Consider the following 16423-nt stretch of genomic DNA (forward strand, 5'->3'; position numbering starts at 1 on the left):
CACCACCACCAGCCTCTTCATTCTTGCTTTCTACCTTGGTTTATATTCTGAGATCTGACAAATGATCGGCATTGATTCACACAAGGAGGCATTCAGAGAGCTCAAACTCGACACAAAAGAGAGGGAAACTCTTCAACTCATTTTGTAAGAACCATTTTTTTTTAATGAAACACAAAAAAAAGCAATAAAATTAAGATAAATATTTTTTTCTTTTTGTACATGAGGAAATATTTAAGTTATATTTCCAAAGAATGACTGAAATTACATAATATATCTTACTAGGCCATCTCAACCGTACAAAGCAGGTTCCAGTGGGTCTAAATAAGGATCAAAAACACACACAGATGTTATCTCTGCAAAAATGTGATGTTCAGAACTGAATCCAGTGTCTGTTCAACAAAATACAGCTTTTAAACAAATTAAAGACCCATTAAAGTTATATTTTATAACCGAGTTTCACATTAGATCTCATTTAAAGCTTTTGCTTTGCAGTGTAACAGCAAAAAGTGTTGTTAAACGTCAGTCCTTACAAAGAAAAAAGGCATTTATGTTCTTCCCCTGTACCTCTAACCGGTACATACCATCAGTCCTCTCAGGCTTGCATAAACATGATAAGGGAAAAAAAATGTACAAACATAATATACATCCGTTTTTGTTTTGTTTTTTTTGTTGTTTTTTTTGGCAAAGCAGGAATAAAAGTGACAAGAACCATTATTGATGATTTGATCGGTTATTTTTCTTCCTGTCTCTCAGCATTGTCCCATTGATTGGCTCTGATTGTCCTTCACAGTCACGTGATGCCATTATGGTTGCCATGGAGACCTCAAGTGCATCAGCTGGGCAGCCCCTACACAACGTCGCTGCCATGTTTCTCAGAGGCCGTCATAGCAACGCCGGATGAACGGACAGGAGAAACGCTGTCATTGCAGGGGGTCCCGGATTCAAATTTGATTGAACATTTTTCTAAAATCGTTTCCATCTAACGTGGTGAAGCGTAAACGAACCGGCGCTTTGGTATGTCTCTTTTTGCTGCCAGATATGTATCTACATTTTCTACAGAAGTACAGGCTAGGTTAGATTTATGCACTAGATTATTTTTGGATTAAAGAACAGCAGAAACTCCATTTATTTTTCCAGTCTTGGTTAATAAAAAATATAATAAACAATGAAATTAAATACAAAAAAAATTGACTTTTCCAGATTTTCTTATAAAAAAAAACATGTCCCAAATACATTTTTCGTATTCACCTTCTGCCTGAAACCACAGTTGTGGCAACAAAGTTGTCACAAAAGGTCGCAATTTGACCCAGAATCAAATCTCCAGTCCTGTTCAGTGCATTAAGAGAAAAGGAAACAGAATCCCTCCTCTGACCTCTGCTGGAGGAAGTCACCCACCGGCCCTGAAAACCAACATAAAATAATCTTCTTTTTAAAATAAAAAACAAAAATAACAATTATACTGTATATTATTTACACTGTTATTTTACACAGAAGGCTGTACAAAGCTCACGCACACAGACGCACGCACCGCTCAAATAAACAATCCTACATGTGTCTTCGCTCCTGCACAGGAGGACACCAGAGAGGTATTGACGTGTATGGCTTGAAAGGAGGAAGAAAAAATAAAAATAAAAGTTGTTCTGCGTTTGAGTCGCAACGACTAAAAATTACACGTTAGGTACTGGATCGGTTAATAAAAAAAGAGACATACTCATGCTGCACCATGACACCGTCGTGCATGACCACACACATCCTGTACAAACACACGCGCACACACATTTACAGCACTGTTTACCTAAGAGTTCATTAAAAGCCAAACTGGAACATCGCAGCCGCTCTGCAAACACACACTTTTAACACAAACTACAGTGTTTATTGGTCCTGTTGGGGATCTCCCCGTTGTCGTAGTCAGACTACCAGTATAAGACCGTTAAATAAGAGCATTAATACGAGCCAAACCAGTGTGGTTTACTACAAGTCTCTCCTTGTTTCAGAAAGCCAAGCATGCTGCTTTCTTGCTATTAAAAAACTCAAAAAAGCTACTTTACTCCAAAGTGCTCAAGTCCTTGGTTTCTGTATTTTCGTTGCAGAGACTGTATCCGTTTTGAGACAGCCGCAGAAAGGCTGAAAGCTCTCGTTGCAAATAGGAGCCCGCTGAGGAGCTTAAATCTGGACTTTTCCTTAAAACTCCCATGGCTTCTTTAAGTGCCAGTATTGTGAGGCCTTTTCCAGTGGGCGACCTCCTTCTGCTGACAGGAAAAAGATCAGCTAGAGTTCTTGATTTTGGCTGCGCCTCCTGTTCCCTGCTGAGGGAGCCACCCCGATTCTCCAGTCTCTGGACCTGCTAGGACACGATGACCATGCCGTCTGCGCTGATCAGCTGGCCTGTGGTCGGTTCGTAGGTTCCAGCAAGATAGAAGAGGTCGTTGACTGCGCTGCTCGCCTTACGTTCACGCATCAGGAGGTCATACTCAGACTTGCTGACCACCTGGCAGCGATGGGAGATGGTCTGCACGTCGTTCTCGTCCTCGTGACTTGACTGATACAAGGCATTCTGGGAAAGAGAAGAAAGGAAGAACTGAATATTGCACCAACAAAATCCCTTCCTGTAAAAGAAACAGAGGACTGATGTTTTTTTTGGAAGCATATTGCTTTCAGTAGAAAATCATATGTATTTAATGATATTTTTGAGTGTTTGTTTAAAAAATATTTCTGTAGTTTAAAAAAAATGTATATATTTTCTTTTAAATAAATGTTTGTGATTGTTTTTTGAGATAATTGAGACAAACATTTTAATTCTAAAAAATCTTTACAATAGGTCCTAATTAAAGCTTTTGCCTTGCAAAAAATATTTTTTTTTTTACATGTTTTTGTATTTAACATTTTTTTTTCTGTAGAAACTGTGAACTGTAGTCAAAAAATTTATTCTTGATTTAAATTATTTGTTTTGCAAACATTTTTGTAAATTGTTCTTTGAAATGCATTTTTTCTGACACATTGATGGACTTATCTCCGGCCCTTTTGTCTCGCTTTATGCACTTTATATATGCCATAAGTTTGAAGACAGACAATCATTGACGCTGTGAAAAATGCGGTAGTTCTTAAATTCTGAAAAAGCATTCCAAAGAATTTTCTGGAAAACAGTTTATCTATTTAAATATTGTTTTTTTCATTTTTCTATGTCTAACAATCTAGAAAAATTATATTTTACCTTAAGGTAAAATGCTAAACCAACTACAATTGTATGAACTCAGAGGAAGTTCAATCACTTCGGATCAAGGAAAAAAAAAAAAACAGCAAAGTGGTGCTTCATTTTCAGCACAACATCAAAAGATTGCTCTTTGTGGTCCTCACCTTGCCGTCGCGGTGTCGCTTCCCCAAGCGAGTCTCCTCCGGATGGTAGAACCACTTGACCCGGACCACCATGGTGGAGCTCCAGGACTCCCAGAGGCTCTCCACTCTGCCCACATAGGGCAGCTGCGGCCGGCCGGGTGATAAAAAGACGGCGCAGTCTCCGACACGCACCATCTCTTTGCCCCGCACGATGGCCTTGTAGAAAAGCTTACGGGCTTTCCCCTTCAGACCTCTCCTCTGTCACAGAAGCAAAAAATAGCAGTGGATTTATTCAGCATGCAGGGATTATTTTACCACCTCAATTATTTCAGGAATTAATTTAACTTTTTGATTGCCTAGCTAAACCAAAAACACAGAGATTTAAGGACTTTTTTCCCACCCAAAATATTGCCTTTGGCAGAAAAGTATAGTTAGTTTGCCTAACATGTTTTCAATTACGACAAGGGCAGGTTTACTTTATAATAAAGGGTAGTTTTCCTTGCCCAAGGGCACGATTTGGTCATTTCAAAGGTGGACACCATGAGAAATATTTTTGACTCATTTAAAGCTTTAAAAGCAAAATGAATACATTTCAACATGGGCAGACGATGGAAGACTTTTGAGGAATTCTCTAAACTCTTCAAGCTACGTTTACAGTACCTTCACAACATGAATTCAAGTAATAATTTCCAAATAAAAGTCTATAAATAAGCATTTCCGGCTCCTGCATTCAAAACTCTCGTCTGTCACATGCCAAGTGTGTCCGTGGCTTAATTCTCTGCGATTTTACATCCTTTTTCTAAAAGAAAACAAAGCCTTGATTCTGCTCATATGTTCACCATTTCACCTGGTCGTTTTGTGAAGGTAAATGTTGAGTTTCATCGTGTTACAACAATCTGGAGGGACCGAAACCAGAAGATGACTCAAAGCCAAGTAAAGTCCTTAAAGAAGAAGAACCGGGAAAGTTCCTTTTCATTGTTAATTTCAAAAGGAAAAAAGTAACTTAACAGAAGCTATTTGCACTATAATGATTTAATTTAAGAAATACAGCTAATCATTTATTGTGTACTATTTTTATGCCCCTATCTGATTCAAAACAAAGACTTCTGTGGACCATAGCCATTTTTTTTAATGACAGCGTCTCAGGAGCCACTTTGACTTTGCATGTTTTTGTGCCTGACTGCACCCCTCGGTCATCAAAATAAAGCAATCAGGGTGGTAAAATCAAGCCAGAAACTGTTTTTTTGTTGTTGTTATGATTGTTAATCAGAGGGTTGATGGTAGAATTAGGGGCAAAGTTTAAAGTGTTGGGCAGAACAAACAAGACATTTCAAGACTCAACTGTTTGTACAGACGGTGTGATGCAAGAGCAACTATCTTTGAGGAAGTAACTCAATCAACTGACAAAAAAACATAAATAACGATAGTGTTTTTTTTTGGCTCTAAGGGTTATACCTGAGTGGGGTTGCCAGACCACTTCCAGAGGTGGCGTCCAGGCAACAGAGGGGGCGTGTTGGGAAAGGTCTCAGGTGAAGACATCCTCTGCTTCTTGGCCGTTTGATCCTTGGAGGCAGACTTCAACTGGTGGGTCGCAGGGCTACTTGGTCTTTGGTGGTGGTTGTTGGGAGCACTTTCTTTCCTCTTCAGCTGCACCTTCGGTGTGTTGCTGTTCGTCATCATTCCTCCTTTGGACAGGTACTCCTTCCTGTCTTCTGCTCTCGCTTTTAACCCACCAACGGTTAGGCTGCTTTTCACAACGTAGCCGTGAGCTGAAGAGGAGGGAGATGAGGTGGAAGGGTCGGGGCCTTGCGGGTTAGAGTTTACGCTGTGTCTATTTTTGTGTTTGTCTTGCTGGAGAAGTGCGCGACGCAACAGCACCGAGGAGGATTCTTCGTCTGAGGAGTAAGACGAGTCGTTGTCTGAGGAACACAGAGACGATGAGGAAATTGACCCGGAGGATGAAGAGGAGGAGGAAGATGAAGAGAAGCAGATGGATGGCTGTGAAAGAAAACGGCCGCCGCGATGGGGTGTGACCGATGCTCTTCTTCTTCGAGCTTCAGCTTCTTCACCATCGTCCTCATCGTCCTCATCCAGTTCAGAGTAGGAACTAGGACAGTCACTGGGATAGTCCAACTCATAATCCCCTCCTTGTACTCCAATAGTTTTAGGAAGAAGATCCTTCCTTAGAGGTGGAACTCCCTTAACAAGAGCCTCCGACCGAGCCCCAATGTCTCTTTGTCCAGTGGAGCTCTTGCTGTCCTTCACCAACAGCGAGGGCTGAATGTATCGCAGAGGCGCTCCTACAGAGACATGGTTTTTATGTCCTCTACTTCCAGCCCCTCCAAGCCGAAGCAAAGCTTTGCCGTTCTTTGTTTTAGGAGAGGTGACTCCCTCGTGGTCGAGCTTAACCAAAAAGTGCTTCCTGTCACGATCATTCACGGCCTTGCAGCCGGCCAGAGGCAAGGGGGCAGATGAAGAGGAGTCTCTGAGGCCCATGGAAGCCATGGAGGTCACTGGCCTCCCAGCTCCTGATGAACCACCATTTCCAAAGGTGGAGTAACCATTAGCAATGCTACTGAATGAGTCAACCTTAAAGGGTGAGCCAAAAATGCTTTTGATTTGGGTCGGCGGTGGTGCTAGAGAGTGCAAGCTAGGTCGATGAAAGAGCCCCAGGTCTCGCTCTCGGATCTTCTTCTGGGTCTTACGAGAGGTCCCATTGAAGAGGAAGAAATCAACGGGTGGTCTCTTCCTTTGCTCGGACCAGCTCAACGAGGAGCTGCTGCCTTTGGGCACAATGCTTGCTCCTGAAGCAGGAATGTTGGCCATCTTCTGCACTGAGCTGATTCTCTTCGGCCTGCCGACTGAACAGGGAGCCAGAAAAGGAGGGAGGGGGTGTTATAATCAATATGAAATGACAGGTCTTAAAGGCAAACTGTGATTAATTGTGAAACTAAGAGCTTTGGTGAAACTTAATCTTTATCTCCTTGATCTTCACCTACTTTTGACATATCCATTACTCAAAGAACAACAAACCTGATAAACCTGTCTCTCTGCCCGGCTTTATTGTCGCTCCTACTTTGAGATGAGTTGCTCGTCTGTTGCCCAACTTTACAAGGCAAGCTGACGAGGCTCCATAAGGTAATGATTTATGAGGTTATATGGAGGGTAAATAATAGGCAGCGAACAATCTTAATTTACGAGAATTTCAGTTTAAATGTCTCCCCTAGCACTCGGTTGTGACATGAACAAACCTGGTAAGTGTTGACAGCTGGATTAGTAAGTATGGCCCTGCGTTTGGGGTTCTAGTAATGGGCCGTCAACTGGTATTAGCAACAAACTAAACTTTGCATCTAAAGTCTTAGTCACATGCACCCTACGGGGGGTTGACCCGTACAGATGCTGCAGATTTTTTGGGTACTGCCTCATCTTAAGGGGGGTGCAGATGTGTTTTACAGTTCCTTCGAGGCTCGTTCGGCTACCTGAAGGGATGCCATGAAAATGGAACCTACCATTGTCGTGCATCTAGTAGTTGTCTTATGAAGTATTCGTAAGTCTAATGGAAGTACCTTACTTACCCTTATATGTTGTTTAAGTGTTCCCCATGACTTGTCGCTCGTAGTATGCCCATAGAAAAAACTTTTCACTATACAGGCTTAGCGAGGGGTGTATGAGTGTAATATTTTGTGTGTGCCACCTGCACGAAACCACCTTTTTCCCATTTTTTTGCCTGTATCCACACGTAGGGGCAGTTGTGACATCGGCATAAGCAGCAAAGTACTGGACTTCTTTTTTGCTTCCTACCTCGTCTTCTTTCCTGAGGCTTCACTCCTCCCTCCTCATTGGTCAGTTTCTCAGAGGAAGCCTCCTTCTTATCCAGGGTGGAACTTCGCCGACCTCGACGGCCAAGAGACACCAGGAGAGCAGGAGATGGTTCTGCACCTGACATCAAAGATCAACCTACTTAACAGATTTATTCACCACTCGTCCTTCAGATCGACAGAAATCCACACTCACAGCGAATTTGGTATCCTGGAGGTAAAAGTCTGATGTTCACAAGGGAGATTCTTCCTCTGTCTCCATCATCAAACTCCACCATCACACTGCCCTCTTTCTCCTCCTCACCAGGACCTCCTACAATAACAAAAATGGAAAACTGAGCCATTTATTGTGAAAGAATGAGCTGCAGATTTATGGTAAACGACAATTACCTTGTTGGACGTAACCAGGGTAGAGACAGCGAGAGCGCTCACTCCAGTAGGCACAAACCCGCGTTCCAGAGGTGAGGATGGCCTCTGTTTGTGGTCGCACATCCAACACCTGGAATAAAAACACCAGAAGTTGCCAGATAAAGTCAGCCGCTTTCATCTGCAAAACCCAGTGAACAGCTGAGCGTCGGACTCACAGCTTCCTGTAGGAGCTGCTCCAGGGAGTAAATCCTGGGTCGATTGCAGCGCTCCCCATCGATGACTACTCTAAATCTGAGTAAAAAATGTGGTAAGAAACAAGAACACACAAGATCTAAGCTGTAATTTTTTTTTGGTTTTTTAGTTTAGTTTGAAGGCATTTTCTGTAAACTCTGATTTAATCAAGAGACAACAGATTGAGCATCCCAACTCCTAGCACTACGATAGAAATCCTGACTGATCTAACAGTTTAGAGTCAGATTTGAAATGTGGCCTCCTGACTCAGCAGATTAGGTGTTTCTGGATGAAAAGAAGAAAAGCTGTGTCATACATGTCGGGCAGGTCCAGAGTCTGAACACAGGCGGCGTACAGGAGCTCGTCCTCCTTGGAGATCAGGATCTTCAGTCCATCTACTAGCATTTCTTTGCTCAGCACACAGTTTGGAAGAGCTGAAGACAGAGGGCAGCGTCAGAAGATGAATGGGTGAGGCAGATGAAAGGAGAGAGACAGCATGAACTGAAAAAGTGTTGAACAATAACGTGTGGAAGATGAAGACTTGTTTGTATTTATGAGTGATGTGCCACTGCTTATGCCCACCAGGTATTCTGCAAGGCATGTTGGGAGGAAGGTGAATGAGTGAACCCTCCTTCAGTCTCTCCTCGTCCTCCTCCTCCTTCTCTCCTTCAGAAAAGCTGCTCTCTTCATCCAAGTGAAAGCCGTCATCGGCTGTGAAGCTTTGCAGGAGCCGGCTCACGCCGTGACTCTTGTCCTGAGCGGGTAAACAGGATGTGATATCATAAAAAGGATCAGGATGTTGTTACTTCACCGCTTTTTGCTGGGGGACGCTTCAGTTCAGGTATTATAATCCAAAAACAACAGACACTACTCATCCTCAGACCAGTTAAAGCCAGTTTATGCATGGATGACAGATGACTGATGATGGAAAAGTCAGCTTGCCGGACAGGTTCCTGCTTGTGTTTGAGCTTTCACAGTTTATGTACAGAAGTTTCTTTCCCAGAGGGCATGGTTGCTATTTCATTCACCACCGTCTGGGTTTGTGTAGATTTGGTTGCTGATTATTCTCAGGTTTTGGACGTTCTCACACAGAAACTCAAAGACTAAAGTGACCTTGGGGTATTTCATATTTAAAATAAGATGGGGGTGTCTCGGGTATCACCTGTTATGCATCCACAGATGCTCGTCTATTGCAAAAATTACTCAACAAAGTGACTGAGGTTAAACCTCTCCCAATAAGAGAGCAGGAGTAGTTGGTATGTTCTGTCAAGGTTAATCTGTGGAATTGACTTTACCACCTTATTGCTTAGTCAAAGGGGTCGTAGAGAGGTGTGGCCGCATCTTAAGGGGAGCACAGGTGTGTCTTGCAGTTCCCTTGAGGCTCAAACGGCCACCACAAGGGATGTCATGAAAATGGAACGTATCATTGTCGTGTGTGTGTGGTAAATGTATCAGAAGTATTTGTAAGGCTAAAGTTACATGCACTTCTGACGTGATGCTGTCGTACTGTGTCCTTGCACTACACTCTAGTTGTTAGTAAGGTGTCAATACTGGCCACTTACTGACCGTGCGCAAATGCTGCACCCACGAGGTGTGCAGGTGATACGGAAGTACCGAGCAGTTGCCTGGACTGTATGGGAGGGTTGAAAAAAGGAAAAATCCGAACAAAGTGCCTGTCGTTGAAGGCGCATTGCAGGGGCAGGTTGTATGTTGCTCAGGCATTGAACCCAGGACTTTTCACTGGTTTCCTTTGATGCATTCTTGTTTAGAAACCTGTATCTTCATGGCTCAGATTTATGACTTTTATTCTGAACTAGTATTTTTTTTTGCGTACTTTTGTGACACAAAGGCAACGATGCCTTCAAGGCGCAATAGAAAAATGTACAGTTTTCCACATCCCCAGAAGCGACTGATGAGAGGATCAAGTAACATCTGTTTGTCTCACCTTTCCTTGTAATCCCTGCGATGTAGACGTCCTCTTTGCGTCATCTTTACCCGTTCTCCTTGCCTCTGCGAGAGCTCGGTAGTTTTCACTGTTGTCCCCAAAGCTGCAGGCCAGCGGTGACAGACCCCAGCAGGGCATGGTGGATCTGCTGATGCCTGCTAGCTCTGGATATTCTCTCCCCATCATGTGAACGTTTGGCCTTCTGGATGTTTTCCTCTGATCTGTGCAAGAGGAGCTCCCCAACCCTGAGAATAAACCCGAGCTATTAGAGGTACTAATACATAAAAAATAGATTTTGTTCCCTAGCATTTCTTAAATATAAGAGTAAACATCTCACCAGGAGGTCTCGCTCTTTTACTCATGGGTCTCTGGTTTGCTTGGAGTTTGGAAGTCTGTGCGAAAAAAGGTCCAGCTGGGTTTGTAGGAACTTCTTTAGAGCTTATCTTGATGTCGCCTGCTCCATCTTCGCTGTCACAACTGCCGTCCTCCTCCTCCTCCTCCTCTGTGAAATCCCAGAGTCAGATTGATCAGCCCGAGCACTTGGAGTGATTTACATGGGAGCGCTGTTAACAGCTAACTTGACGTGTATTGACAGCCACCTCTTGAGATTCCTTTACATTTGCAACATGGCTCTCCCAAGCCTAGGGCCCTAATCTGAAGGACCGCAGCAGCCGGCGGGTCAAGAAGTGGGTCATTTTGTCACATATTAACACCTGTTGAGCAAACCTGCCCACATAATAAGGCACAGATTATTCCTTAACTGCGGAAGGCAGCGTCAATGCGCTCAAGTAGATTGTTATTGGCAGCCATGTGTCGCCGACAGTGAGGTCCGGGTCAAGTGTCATCACATCTTTGACACACTTGTCACTTCCATGGCATTCTCGTCAACACTTTGCCTCGGTTGTGCACGCGCATTTACATCCTCCGCCCTCTCCATGCTCCTAACGCCAATGGGGACATCAAACCCTCCAGTGTCTGTGACGTCTCGAGATTTTTAGCCAATTTCCCCAAAAGCCAGGATGAGTGTGATTGTGTCTCCTGGAGAAGGGGGCCTCCAGCGAGGACATTTTCATGAGGTTTGTGATGGGAAGATGAGATGGGAGGACAGGGGTGCGACATTCTGGATGGGGCTGGTGCGAGCTCATGTTACGGCGCAGAGATGAGGGCAATGAGGGGGTTGGCTGTGCTGCATGCCTGTGGCAAGTCGTTAAGGGATTTAACGGTGTGACAGACGAGCTGGGGAGTGAAAAAGGCCTCTGGTGACGGCAGACATCTCACTCTACGTTCCTGCACAGACCCGCTCTGGGTCCAATCTTGAAATTATCAATGTTCCTCAACCCAAAAGCTCAATTAATCCTGCTTGACTTGAATAATTTGCCTGTTCATTTACATTGTGGTGCTTAAGATGTTTAATTGCAAGATTACATGTTATCTAGTTGCCAAATAGGTTGTAATGTAATTATGCCACGTTTAGATGAAAGGACACCAGGCGTCTGGCAGACTCACCGTGCTCTGACCCTTCACTCTCACTCTTCTCATCCTTTGGTTCTTGTTTCTCAGCGGCCTTGTGATGCGCTCCGTTAGGGCCCACGCCCAGCAGCCCTTTGGGTTTTCGACCCCTCTTCCTCTTCGCCGTTTGAGCAGCCGTGCTGTCCTGCAGGCCTGTTGATCAACAGCAGGGTTGGGGTTAGTTTCACCGCTCTGGTTTATGGAGATCACACGGAGGTTCCCCTCAAACCGCACCTTTCCCGTCTTGTCGGCAGTGACTCTTGGAGGGCTTGTTCTTGTTGTGCAGCCCACCCGCCGATGCGCCATGCTGAGCTGCGGCCTTCTGCTTCAGCTGGGTCACCCGCCTGGCCAGCCTGGAGCTTAGGGTGCTGGGTCGACCTCTGTGCTTACAGCGCGCTTTCATCTGCAGAACGGAACAACTAATTATTGACTTCTTCCTGCTAATTGAAATATCCAGGAAGCAGAAAATGCGGCAGGAAGAGGTTGTCAGTGAGGAAGACTGACCTGTGCAGCGCCGAGGCTGTTGAAAGCATGATTGAACACCGAGTTCCTGGCTTTCCCCTCCAGTAGATTTATTCCAGCCCTGGAAAACAATAGAAATGCTCTCAAATGAGAAAGTTTTCAAACAAATCACAGTTCATCTTTTTTTTTGTTTTTATTTTTTGCTTCTTCCTCTAAATTCACGAATGTTTGTTTGCCGTGTGAAAGTGAAGCTGAATCATCACATAAAAGGAGAGGGATTATCAGGTGTAAAGAAACCGTACAAGAAAAGGGAGAAGCAGAAGGGGGAGGAGGGAGAGGAAAGGGAGACTGAGAGAGAGATGAAGCAGTCTCGGGGGAGTCTGTCCGTTGACCGGAGCTTCAGGGCGCAATCGATAAACACTAACCTCTATCGAACACTACTCCTCCCAAGCTCACTTTCTTTCTGTCTTTCCTTCAATGCATTCGTGGACTCTTACACTACAGGCAGCCAGTGCACGCACACACACACACACACACACACACATGATGTTAGCAGCTGCTGTCTGAGGCAGGTGAATCCTATAGTCCCACCGAGGGAAGCATTGGCTCTCAGCATCACTGCTCCTGGGAGAGGAGAGGAGTCTGCATCTCTCTGCAGCTTGTCTCAAAGCATCCTAATGAACCCCCGAAAAAATCTGGATCTCCAAACTGTTTGAAAATAACATATATTTGATCTTTGCAAAGATTTCAAACCTTGTTTTTAGATATTTAAGATATTTTTAAGTTGTTTTAACTTCTGAAAATAAGCACATTCCAGAATTTCTAGGATCTAGAAATAAGGAAATTATTTTTATTATACTCTTGACAATTGAAAAACTTGCAACTCAAATTGCATTGGTTCAATCTTAAGTAATTGATTTTAAAGTTCAATAAAGTTAGACTGACGTTTATTGCCAAATATTATGGATCAAAAATGTAGATTTAATGTTCTAGGAATATGTGCTAGTTTTAGATTTGATGAGGATTTCTCACGACGGACAAAACTTGTCCTAAGATTTCCGTTTTGTTCACATCTAAAATGAATCATTTCTGCTTAGTACACTGATAAAACCCCAAACATACAAACTATTTACTTAGAATTATCAAAAAAAAAAATTATTGGGCTGTAATAATGTAATTCTATCTAACAGTAAGCTTCTTCAGCTTATTTTTCCCCTTTTTAAATGCTTGTGTAGTACTCTTTGTTTCTAGCTTTAGATATATTAAAAGGTTTCAAAGTTTAATATTACTACTCTAGTAATTTTCTTCTTCAGATTAGTGCTCTTTTCCTATTTTTTGGCTCTTTTTGCAACATATAAAAATAAAATTCCCTTAAATAACTCTCTTTTCATGAACAGCAGCTTTAACTTGTTACAGATATGAATAAATTCTACTTTTTAAGCACGTTTTAGTTTTGGTAAATGGTTTATAAATCCACATTTTTAGTCTCCTGTGTTAAATGAAGGGTCGGAGCTTTAGGCTTTTAAACTTGGAAGCCTTGCTTTGGACATGTGGACAAACAAGGCAAATCGTGTTATATGATATCTCGTTAAGTATAAATGACTTGTGCATATCTGTCTACTACTTTCTAATGATTTTCTTATTAAGTTTAGTGTTCTTTTCCTAATTTTGCAGAATTGAAACATCTGCTTGAAGGGATTTTCTGAATGTGAACCTGTTTTACTTTCAAACCCAGCGTTTTTATCCCACCTCTTTAGAACCGTCTCACTTTTCCTCTTGAATCCTCGCTGGTTTAAATCTGCTGCGTAGGCACACGGACCGGCTCCACTAATTAAACAAGTTTGTTGTGAGTCTGTGTGACGCCATGTTATGACTAAAGACTTACTTTGTCATTTTCATTAGCACTTCCTAATCACAGGAACAAACCTTGACTTACAATTATCATTTCATCAAGGGTTAGCGTGTTAACAGGGGTGGAGCATCGTGAGAAAACACATCTATCACAGTGAGAATTGAATCTGGGTGCTGTTTGAAATTCTGCGTCTTGCATGTTTAAGGTGTTAAGTAATGTGTGGTTGCAGCTGGTGGTGCTGGGGGAGGAAAGGGGGGGGGGGGGGTGTTGAGTCATTTATCACTGTAATAACTGCACATCAGGACTTTGTCCAGATGTTTTAATATATGCTGGAGGTTCATGCGGAATCAGGGCATAATCAATACAAGTGATAAATAGGATTAAAAGTGATTAATGATGATTAATGGAGCCCTCATCTCTATTACCTCCTCTCATTAAAAATCACAGCCATCTCGCCGCTCCCATCACACACCCCGGTGTGCGTGCGTGCGTGCGTGCGTGCGTGCGTGCCCAATCAAGCAAATCATCAGCTATGGCGCATTTGAATCAATTCCGCTGAAGAAGAACTTCTTGAAAATCAACCGTGCTTTTCACCCAAAACACAAACAGAAATCAGGATGAATGAGCTGGGCTCGCCAATCACACTGATTATACCGACCCAGCATCAGAGCACTGACCTGAGCCTTTTGGAGCTCTCGGTGGCAGCTGGGCCGGGGGCGGACTTGCGCTTGCGGGGGCGGCCGGGCCCCCGGCGAGCGGGGCTACGAGACGTCTCGTCTTTCCTGCAGGGAATGATGGAGAAAAGGGGGTGGGGTGGGGGGGGGATTAAAAAATGCAGTCAGGAAAAAATCAGAAAAGGGGGGGGGGTTTATCGGCTACAGGTCAAACTGCATTAGGCATGAGCAGGCAGTGAGTCCTGACAAATCAGGGGGATGCGGCATGAAAGCAGAGCAGTGGATGCTGGAATGCACATCTCAGAAGCTGTGTGTGTTGTCTCCGCTCACTGGTGGTCGTGTTTCCTCTGTAGTTTGGCCAGCTCTCTCTGTTTTTCTTTGTAGCGGCGCTGAAGCTCAGCCAGCTGGACACGCATGGCCAGCTCCTCCCCCCCCATCGTCTCCATGGAGCCCTTTACGGGGCACACCTGACACACAAAGCATAGGAATTTAAATGCTGAACACAAACGTCCAACACCAACGGGCGCTGAATATGTAACCGGCTCCCGCTCGCTGAGTTGTTTTCAGCTTTTTCCCCCTCAAATGTTTCACCAGATGAAATGTGATTTAGAAAACCTTGTTTCTTTTGGGCACTGTTCCAACTAGGCATTCAATGATTTGGTTCAAACCACTGACTGAGTGACCCCTCCCGCCGGCGTTCCAAACAGGAAGTACTCGTTGGTTCCAAGAAGCTAAAATCCTGTAGACTTTTATAGTAAAATATTGTTACTTAGTCTATATATTTTTGCAGGATAACAATTTTTAACCAAAAAGTTTCATATTTTTTCTGTATTGCAAGTTATAAACTGGCCAATCAGACGCCTCAATAAAAGCAGGTGGCCTTATTTGAAACATTTGATTTTGTGTCGTCCACTTTCAAGTGGTAGGGCCCTTTCCTATTTGCCAATAGTGGTTGCCATAGAAATAATGACCAATCACTGCTTTCTGATGTCATCTGGTTCCAACATGGCGGCACAAAAATGGCGACTGAACTGGCGTTGGAATCGATTGATCGATGATTCGTGTACAAAACCAAAAGATTTAGGAATATCCTTTTTTAAATTTTGCTAAAACGCAAAAACAAATGAAGAAAGACCTTTCAGTTGGTTTATCCTAAGCTAAAGCAACACACTTTCAGTAAAAACACGTGCAAAGGATGCAGCGATTCAACGCTTTCCCCACGATTCGATTCAACGCAGTTCAGTTTTAAACCGAGAATTGTTGCATCCCTAGTTTCAACCCTCTGAAAATCAATTTTAAAACTATTTCCAACTCTCTCTTCTTAAATTTAGGATGTAATTCCTTATTTGAATGCCTTATAAGCCTTAGAAATCTGTCATTTGAAGCTGTTTACTGCGGTATTTATTGTTTTTCTAAGGTGAAGTGTTTTTTTCCTGGTGAATTGCTCCTGTGAGGGCGGCTGATTATGTGGTTCAACTGCCCAAAAACATAAAAAAACCGCAGAGTAAAAATAGCCGATATTTAGGCTCTATTTGAGATTTATTTGTTGTCTCTTTATATAAATTCAGGTGAGTCAATTGTTTTAGTCCTCACCAACCCATAATTTAGTAGGAATGATTGATGACCGGGATGCCTGAGTAGAAAAAAAACAAAACAAAAACATTCGGTCCTCACCGGCTCGTGCCGAGGGGTCCAGCTGCACTTCCTGCGCAGGTTGAGCCTCTTCCTGATTGGACACTGCTGCTCGCCCCCCACATCCACAGCCCCTCCCTCGATCTCCAAGGCCCGGGCGGCTGCCAGTGTTGCCAAACTGTGGAGGTCAAGGGTGAGCGTTTCCTCACCTGCACAGGAGATGGATTGTTTCGGTTTAGATTGCTGCGCGGCGCCCGTTATAAAACGTGTCGCACGCTGAACGGATTTATTTCCAGGCGCCTGGAAAAGTGGTGATATTTATGATATTAGCTGTGTAGTTTATTTGATGTATACTTGTGTTGGTGCCTGATCGTACACACAGACAGCGGCGAGGAGGGGGGGGGGCAATCTCTACATCTGTCACTGTCATTAACTCTGTCATTGTCACAGCAGAGGCAGATGAAACAGAATATTCATGAGAGCCTCCATGCACACACACACACACACACACACACACCTATGCAAATAGAACATAGTCATTCTGAACACACACCAACACCTACAACATTTTCGCTGAGCTACGCAGTCGTGGGCAAAC

At 43.6% G+C, this 16423-nt stretch overlaps 1 protein-coding gene across 2 annotated transcripts in view; it reads right to left on the reverse strand.

Annotated features, from left to right (window-relative positions):
• Positions 1-210: 210 nt before the first annotated feature.
• The window catches only part of bahcc1 (BAH domain and coiled-coil containing 1), a 62828-nt gene continuing 46615 nt past the window's right edge, over positions 211-16423 (reverse strand). For both annotated transcript variants that reach the window (XM_023949737.1, XM_023949736.1), the window contains exons 12-28: positions 15868-16034; positions 14524-14660; positions 14197-14301; positions 11710-11788; positions 11440-11608; positions 11203-11358; positions 10034-10198; positions 9697-9941; positions 8334-8505; positions 8068-8185; positions 7736-7811; positions 7542-7650; positions 7348-7464; positions 7135-7272; positions 4789-6194; positions 3355-3591; positions 211-2554 (exon numbers count right to left, since the gene is read on the reverse strand). In XM_023949737.1, the coding sequence (XP_023805505.1) occupies positions 2345-2554; positions 3355-3591; positions 4789-6194; positions 7135-7272; positions 7348-7464; positions 7542-7650; positions 7736-7811; positions 8068-8185; positions 8334-8505; positions 9697-9941; positions 10034-10198; positions 11203-11358; positions 11440-11608; positions 11710-11788; positions 14197-14301; positions 14524-14660; positions 15868-16034 (3806 nt within the window). In that variant the 3' untranslated portion in view covers positions 211-2344. The remainder of the gene's footprint in view (positions 2555-3354; positions 3592-4788; positions 6195-7134; positions 7273-7347; positions 7465-7541; positions 7651-7735; positions 7812-8067; positions 8186-8333; positions 8506-9696; positions 9942-10033; positions 10199-11202; positions 11359-11439; positions 11609-11709; positions 11789-14196; positions 14302-14523; positions 14661-15867; positions 16035-16423) is intronic.

This window comes from Oryzias latipes, chromosome 19 (assembly GCF_002234675.1).
Source record: "Oryzias latipes chromosome 19, ASM223467v1".
Classification (NCBI taxonomy): Eukaryota; Metazoa; Chordata; class Actinopteri; order Beloniformes; family Adrianichthyidae; genus Oryzias; species Oryzias latipes.